Below are 9,300 nucleotides of genomic sequence, written 5' to 3' on the forward strand. Positions count from 1 at the left end.
ATATTTTCGCTATACTCGTTCTCCTAATGAAGTCGCAAACTCAAGAAGACGGTGAATAATTTAATGTCAAAAAATCATTCTATATACATAAAAGACAATAAAATCCTTGTGCGAATTCAATCATCAGCGATAAGGTGTTTAATTAAGGAAAAACAAAAGGAAATTATACATCAGTAAACTGAAAACCCAGTAAAGACAGGGGATTTTTTTTTTTTTTACAATTCTGTTATTCATATTTTATTGACAATCTGCAATTTGAAAAGAATTTTTACTTTTGTCTATCATTTTTTTTTTAAACAATCTGCTCGATATATTTAATTAATTACCGGTAGAAATGAAAAGCTATGATCTCTTACTTAAAATAAAATTTAAAGAAAATAGAAAATTGACAACTTATGGGATACATGTACCATATGTACATGTATTTTAAATATTTTAGAAATATTTCATATGCAAAAATGTGTTTTAATTATTAGCCTGCAGTCTAGGATTGATTTATCAGTACTATTAATGGTAATGTCAACGGTGTATACACAGATAAGTAAAATTTAATCAGTGGAAATGTATCATATTTAACAGTACACATGTAAATAATATATATATATATATATATATATATATATATATATATATATATATATATATATATATATATATATATATATATATATATATATATATATGTTATTATTTACACATATAGGTACACTCTAACAATTTGACTCTTATTTGAGGAAAGATTTTTCAAAGTAATCATGTTAACCTGCATTACAAAATAATATTTTAAAGGCCCTTTTCAATAACAATTTAGAAATTTGAAAAAATATATATATTTTTATTCATATTAAGTATAAAATACACATAATAATATAGTCATTGCACAATTTTTCTTAATGAAAAAGTTAATATATTCCTGGGATGATGTCACGTTAGATTTGCCATGACAGTCTCTGCTTGTTTAAGTTCTGTTGAGAGAAAAGAAAACACACATCTTATAAAAATATTTTAATTTTTTAAAATTTTTTATTCCTATCTCATAAAACATATTCCTAAACTGCATGAATTTACAGACATGTTTATGTACATACATAGACCCCACATTCCCATCAGTGATAAAAAGTTAGCAATTTGTTTCTTCTCTTAGTTAACATTACTTCTTCTTACATAAATAAAATATTGTTATGTCAAAAAGGTTTGTCAAACAAAGTTCTTACCACTTAGAAGTACACGGAATTTATCCATATCTACTGTAAATGAGATAGGAGTTGTCGCCCCTGTGTCTGGGTTCCGTACTTGTAATCTCATTTGGACACATGGTTTGTTCACTTCCTGTAAAAAGATTTTATATGATCGTTCATGTACACCACTATCTCAGAAAAAAGGGATATTTCAAAGTGAATCCCAATCACTTCTTCGTTATGTATTTTTAACCTTGACATCTCAAATCCTTGGATATCTCTGTTTTATCTTGGTCCCATCTAGTTCCAGACTAGGATTGACTAGGTACCTCTAAAACCTCTGTTTGAGCCCCTCCCTATCCTACCCTCTCACCTCTATATCAGAAATAAAAGTCTACACAGTCCACAGAATCTACTGACCTTAAGTTCACTGGAACTGAGGATATAATCCACTCTCCACTCTGTCTTCTCCAGGTGAGATACTAAAATATAATGTCAAAAACCGATAATGGAACAGACGAAAGGCTTTCAGGAGATTCATAAATTACAGTTGAACTCTAGTATCTTTAACAATGATATCTTGAATACCATGGATATCTTAAAGTGACTTGGAAGTCCCTTCCCCTTATTTTTCAGTATTTTACCCTGGATATCTCGAATCCTCAGTTATCTCAAAGTTTTTTTTTTCCCATTGAGTTTGAGATAATGAGATTTGACTGTATTATAAAATATACAGTGTATTATTTGAAATTTATTTTCTTAATTTAAATAGAAAAAAAAACCATCAACACACCTGAAACTGAGATGAAAGAACCTGATTTCAAGTAACTTGTTAAATGTTCAACAAATATGCTGTAAATGAGTGAGGAAAAATTTTTGTGATGAGCTGAATTTCACAAAATTTAACCATATAAATGAGAACCACTCAAGCTGGGTAATAAACAGCAAACCAACACATTTTGTGAATTTTTTTGACTTCTGCAAAAATAACTCCTATCATGTTGCTTTATTATGTTAAAATCATAGAATTTACCCTGTAAAAATATCCAATTTACAGTATATCTATGTTGATCAGTACCTGTTAAAGAAAGCATGATACAGAGTGCCAGTTATACTTACATCTAAGACTTGTTTTCCTGAGATGAGTCTGAAGTTTGTCTGAGCTGTCACTGTATGATTTACACAAGGAGGTGGCATGTTCTATAAATAAGGAAAAAAATCCTGTTTAATAATTATTGAGACACTGACCACATATTTCTCATCAAAGATAAAAATTTTAGGTTGCATAAATTAAGTATTATATTGAGGAAAAATTCTCATTGATATATGAAAGAGGATTTCCATGCTACCGTATATACTCGCCTATAAGTTGGTCCGCCTTTAAGTTGGTTGTATTTTTTATGCTCAAATTAGAGGGTTTGACCTACTAAAATACCAATCTTTTTAAAACTCGCGTATAAGTCGGATAAAGAGTTTTGGACCAAAGTTTAACTCCCAGAAAAACGACTTATAGGCGAGTATATACGGTACTTTTGGTAGTTTATGTAGAATATAATATGCTTGCATGTCACTGATATAAATTATGTCAAAACTGCAAGTCAATTTAAGGATAGGTGTTTCTGCAAGAAAATATACCATAAGTTGTTTTAATTCTATGGTGTTAAAATTTCACAATTTCTTACTTCCTACAAGGGTACCAATAGGGATGATTTTAATTTCACACTAAAGGAATGTGCCTTTGACAGATACTTTCTTGTGCGGTCTGATAAATTTCTTCACTGTGGGTTTAATTTCATGAAAAAATAATAAATAAAGAACAAAGTGAAATTAAAACCATCCTGTTAATTTCCAACTGTGTGCATAAATTACCATACTCAAACCTAAGCACAAAACATCATACACAAGCTGCTATAATCATTAAGTGGCAATTAAAAGTTTACATACATAATTTATGGTATAGATTTATTTTTTTTGGTTGTGATCCTGAATTTGAGTTCTTAGTTCCAAAGTTGATGTCGTACCTTTGGTATCTGACCATTTACCTTTGAGGAGCCCCAGCTATTGAAGTTCATCAGAACCACTTACCTTTGGGGAGCCCCAGCTGTTGAAGTTCGTTAGATAATGTTTCTCCATCACAGCTATATTTAGCAGCACTAGATAAAATAAATGTCAAAGCAGCAATGGATGCCTTCACGTCTCCAACCTCTGTAACAGATACTTTACACTGAATCTCCTCTTACTGGCTATGTTGGTCACAAGTAGATCAGCAGTAAAATTTTTAGACTATTAATGACAGTATTTGAATATACAATGTATTATCACCAAAAATGCAGATAAAACAATGAAATTTTGATCGAAGTTTTATTCCGAGATCTCTAGATCAATTTTACAACCATATCTTTTGTTTTACTACTACTACTACTAATTTTTTTTTTCATTATCTTTTTAAAACAGTCTTTAGTTTATAAACTATTGTTAAAAGAATCAAAGTCCTTCCAAGTAAGATTCCAATATTAAGTAAAATTTAAAATGTTAAGTCCCCTGTTTGTGCACTGCTGTCTTTTCCTCAGTATTAAAAGATGAAAATATACTCCTGATTGCATGATAATTGACCTAAGCTGTTAAAAATATGTACTTACCAAATTTGGCATCCTGTGTTATTTTATAGACCTTTTCATACTGAAATCAAAGAAAAATGTTGTGAGACATGAATGCAGATGACCTATTGAACACTAAAATAATCTGTTTTAAATGACACCTACGAAATCAAACTTTTCAGAAATTAATTCAAATGAAAGATATAGCAATATACGTCTCTTCAAATAGAAACTCCTGTTATGAAACGGTGAACAAACCAGGGATGGGCACGATTACTGAAAAATGTAATCGATTAATAATCGATTACTTAGAGGAATTTTGTGTAATCGATTATTAATCGATTACACTCATTTTTGTCCTGTAATCGATTGTAATCGATTACTTTGGAAGATGTAATCGATTAATAATCATTACTCCCAAGTTTTTATCCCTTCAAATACCAAAGCAATATTTTAAATGGTAATGATGATATCCACTGAAGTTTGAATGTATTCCTGCAGTTTCAGTGCAGATTCTTTTAAGGTTTTATTCTGGCTAACATTCTCACTAAATGCCCAAATGAGGGATTCTGTACCATGAAAGGTGGAGACATGATTTCTACAATAAAATATGTCAAGGAATTAATTATTCCTCTCAACCTTGGATCTGAACCTCCATATTCAGATTTGACTTGTTGCAAAAATTATTTATTATAAAATAATTTTATTGTGAATAACTTCCTTAGAAGTATTTGGGCTGCCCGTATGTTGACAGTACACATTAAACATTCTTGTGTCTTCTTTAAAAAAAATAAGTAAATTAGAACTCTTCGTAATAAACATGTAAATCAAATGTGTCTTTAAGTAATTAAACTAATAGCACAATTTCATTCTGTATTGAAATAAGTGTTTTGAGAGCTATTACTTGTTTTAATAATATTGTTTGTCTTCAATAGAACTATGAATAATAAAAGTTAAAACTAGGTAGTTCACAGTTTACACCTCATTATCTGCAAGTCAGGGATGTCTCAGTCAATTAATTAGCCAAGATAAGCAAACACAGTGACACTTACTCCATCTCTTACAAACACTTATAACCCTTCACTGATACAAAAGAAACCTTACAATTTTGAATGAAAACATGAGAATGATTTTGCAAATTTTAAAGTTACTAAAACAACAAGTTTGAAGTTGTTTAAACATTTTCAGATATGAATAAGTATTTCCATCTTCTTTTTTTCGAGTACAATGTAGTTTATTTACCAAATCATTTATATTTAATACAGCACTTAAATCTGTTTTTGCTATTTATAATTTTCTATTACAACCACAATGTTTTTCAATATTTGAAATATGAAAAAGGACATGCAGCAAGAGGACTATGTGTCAAATGTAAAATGCATACAAGTATATATTTTATTAATAAATAGTTGAAATACACTTCTGATTTATTTAATACTAGACCAGTAGGTCTATAATGCAAATTTTATTGAGAACATTATTAAACTTATGATAATAAAAGTTAGGTAATCCAAACATTACACTAGGTTGTTTATATTTGATATTTGTGTGTGAATGACAGGAAATAATTCTCCAAAATGACATCCATTTATGCATAAAATAATCGAAAGTAATCGAAAAAGTAATTATAATTACATTGAAAATTTTAGCTGTAATCGATTAAATTACGATTACAAGTAATCGAAAATCTCTTCGATTACAGATTACTGTCGATTACTTGAAAAAAAGTAATCATTACAATCGATTACGATTACTCGATTACGATTACCCCATCCCTGGAACAAACACAAGCACTCTTACATATCACATAAATATTTTATTACCGGAAAAATATATTTTTTTATACAATAGTCTTAAACTGCTTCAAATCACAGCAAACTTACATCAATGCCTTCTGATAACATGTCTTTGATTACTTGTACACACAATAACTTCATCTTTATTGAAGTCTGCAAGAGAAAAAATTCTTTATATCTGTAAAAGTTTGACTACACATGCTACATGAACCTTGTTTAATTCAACATTTAATGAACATGTTTTTTAAAACCAAAATTTGTACATTTCAACAAAAATATATTGTCATTTTTCACTGACTAAATACAAAGCAAGAATCACTATAAGTAAAGATAGGTAAAAGATAAATTGGCCAAGGTTCAAATTTGGGGTTGGATAAAAAATTCTACCCAATTCCTATATAAAATGTGAATAGAATTAGTCAAATACATATATTGTGAACTACTAGAATAATAAATATAAAAGTAAATTGAATGGCTACTGAATCTTTCCCTTTACTTAAAACAGCGATTTTTTTTTCAAAATCCCTACACAATCTCTTTTTTTCTGGGTTTCTTACCATTTTTGACAGAATACTGATCTCAGCCAGTACCCAATCTGGACAATCGAGGTCTCCACAAAAACGGAATTTCTACAAATAAGATTAGAAGGTATACTTAACTCTATAAGCCAATGGTAAAAAATGTTTTCATTTACTAAAAATACTCATTTTGTAGCATGAACGTTGTCAAGAAATGTCCACTTTCATTTCTTTATAAACACTGATAAAGCATTTACAAATGACCACGAAATGGTTTAGCACGGTTGCAGGAAAAGTACAAAATTTCAAAGCAATATGTATGTACTTTTTCCTGATGCTTACCATTGTTAGAATTCAGAAAAAAATGCTCAATATTTCAACACAGAACGCCCCTTCGAACAACAAAATCAAGTAGGAAGTCATTCACGAAAACTAATTCAGGAATCTGCTCGTAAAAATTTCCGGAATATACCTGCCATGTGTCCTTTGTAAAATTGATTTCAATATGCCTGTAAGTGTTCCTTTTAAAGTTATGATATTTTATATTACATAATGAAACTGTTTTACATACCTTACTTTTTATTTTCAAACGAATTTGTTTGATTAAAAAAAACATGGGGGGGGGGGGGGCTTCGCCGAGTACTTTTTAATCTGTGATACAGGCCAGCTTACAGCATTCTTTACACACCCAGTTCAAATAATAAAGTTTTAAATAGCTTCCAGTAATTTTTTAGATAAATCATCATTTCCATATACATTGTATTTTTGTCCTCTGTGACAAATTAATTTAATATAAAGAGCGAGGCCTAGGGAAACAGTGTTAAAAAAAAAAGACATTATATCACTCAAACCTTCAAATGTCCAAACATGAATTAATTAAAATGTTGCTATCAATTCAAATTTCCCCGTTCAGACATTTTATGTATAACAAAAACGTGTAAGCTTTTGATTCCGAGACGGTATACCTGTACATATTTGTAGTTTAATCCCAAATCGACCAGCAATGTGACTAAAGATAGTTCTGTGGAGGTATGCTACTGAACGAATGCCATGAAGAGAGTATCGTTTTTCCACGGGGGGGTTAGACCATATTATACAAATATTTTTTTTTAAGAACAGTAATGTGTTTGATATTGTCCAGAAGTGATTGAGATAAGTGTGACCGTGAAGATTTGGACGGTACTTGGGAATTCGTCTGGAACAGCATCCGTTGTTTGCAGAACGAACGGGGTGAGGGAACGTTGGCGTAGGGGGGTACGAGGTATAGGTAGAGGCGCTGTGTGGCCGTGAGGTAAAAACAAAGTATAGGTGTGCCGTATTCCCGAAGGTCCACCAATATGCAATTCCAGAGATAAAACAAATGATGAAGGATTCCGTATTTATTAGATGAGTCTCAACGATGGCAACAGTTTACATGAATCAACAAACAGACATATTATAAATGATCGAGTCGGATTTGGCCGAAGTGGCCCCGGACTCAGAGTCCTGACGAGTCGGACGTGGCCGAGACTGGCCTTCGTATATTCCAGACTAAAGATTGAAATTATACATGACTATTTATAAGAATGTACATAAAGAGTAAATATATGACAGGTGTTGACATTAAGTAAAATGAGTGAAAGATTCACAGGTATGGAGTAATTAAATAAACTCAATGACGCTTTGATGTTTGGACATAAAAAGATAATTACACAATGTTGTTATAAAAGATTAACAGTTTTTGAGACATAGCACTCTGTCTCTTTGTAACAACAGATCAAGAGTCCGAAAAGTGTCACTGGTCAATTAAACAATTAGATTGATCATTCGCGAAACATATCGTGAGAAATGAAATATGACACAACTTAAAAATTGAAAAGTAAAGCCCAAAATAAAGTTCTTTTTTGAACAGTGAATTTTTCACGGTGATATAAGGAAGATAATTCTAAATTCTATGTAGTTTTGTGATATAATACATGCATTTGAAGTTACCTCTCTTGAGTTCCTTGTCCTAGTGAGTCATGAGAAAGTACGTACGAACTTTACAAGAAACCCTTCAACAGTACTAGTGTAGGATAAAATTTATATCCCTTCTATAGGAGTAATATTACATTTACCCGCTATTAGATTTCACCATTCAAATCACGCTTATAATGTGTTAATTATCGCAGATTTTTCTCTCACACAAATTTCTAACATTATTGTTAAGATGAATTCTTAAGATTATTATTAAAATTATGCACCTTCTCCATTAACGAATTCATTGACTCCGTCTCTGACCCTTGATTTAAACCACAGCTGCATTTACATTTCAATATTGCATCTACATTACAGTATTGTATTTATATAAACTATATCATCACTTCTAAACTTACAGGCTTTCTGGAGTAAGTTTTGAAGGAATACATATATTCCTGTCTATTTTGAAGTAAGACTGACCGAAACCCCTTCTTGTGATTCCATCCATAAAAAATTGAGAAGGGGGTCGAGTTGATGTGATTATAATTAGAAAAACTAATTACAATTTTTTTTATTGATAAAGCGAGGATACTTGCATACAATTAGCCTATACAGTATAATATGCAACCTTGCCGTTCGGATGAAGATTTTGATTTTTCATGAGATTCCTATTAAATAGTTTGAGCTATGACCTCCCTGACACCCCCCTCCCTCCCTTATTTTCACCAAGAATACTTTTGATCAAAGGTTGAAACTGGTCAGTAATTCTGGAGAAATGTAAATTTCAAAGAGGTTAGGGGAGGAAAAGATCGAAGGATTTCTCCATTCATAAAAAAATCCCCCTTGCTTTACAATGTGTCAGTATTTTGAGGCTTTGATTTCACGTGCATGATAAACAGCTATATTGCACACAGAATTGCATGGTTGTCTAATTAATGACACTTTAGGCATGTATCTCCTCTTCCTTAACAAGATATCCTTATCAAACAGGTTTTACAGGTAAATTTATTATTTTTTCTCAAGCTAGCAAACAACAAACTGTTCGGAGACAAAAATGAACAAAAATCTTCGAAAGAAGATCCATTGGCACGAAAAGAAAAAAAAATCTGTCAATAAAAGAAACTTAAAAAGAAGTTTATTTCCTAAACAGCCCTCAGTTCGTGACCCGTTTCTTCTGCACCTCTGTCATCTCCGTCATCTCCGCGTTTGTAACAGGACACCGTGAGACAGACACTTGAATTATAAAAGAAAAGCTTGGCCGCATGGATTTTCC

At 31.1% G+C, this 9,300-nt stretch overlaps 1 protein-coding gene across 1 annotated transcript; it reads right to left on the reverse strand.

Moving 5' to 3' along the window:
- Window positions 1–814: 814 nt before the first annotated feature.
- LOC133189339 (COMM domain-containing protein 4-like) lies at window positions 815–6,501 on the reverse strand. Its single transcript, XM_061324728.1, has 9 exons — window positions 6,432–6,501; window positions 6,129–6,200; window positions 5,659–5,724; window positions 3,818–3,857; window positions 3,264–3,383; window positions 2,298–2,378; window positions 1,599–1,660; window positions 1,215–1,329; window positions 815–965 (listed from the first exon to the last, which is right to left on the reverse strand). Exons 1-9 carry the CDS (start codon window positions 6,432–6,434, stop codon window positions 925–927), a joined length of 600 nt encoding a protein of 199 aa, XP_061180712.1. The 5' UTR covers window positions 6,435–6,501; the 3' UTR covers window positions 815–924.
- Window positions 6,502–9,300: the final 2,799 nt, after the last annotated feature.

The sequence above is a fragment of the Saccostrea echinata genome, unplaced genomic scaffold (assembly GCF_033153115.1).
Source record: "Saccostrea echinata isolate AGI-Se365-2 ecotype Australia unplaced genomic scaffold, CSIRO_AGI_Sech_v1 ptg000017l, whole genome shotgun sequence".
Lineage (NCBI taxonomy): Eukaryota > Metazoa > Mollusca > Bivalvia > Ostreida > Ostreidae > Saccostrea > Saccostrea echinata.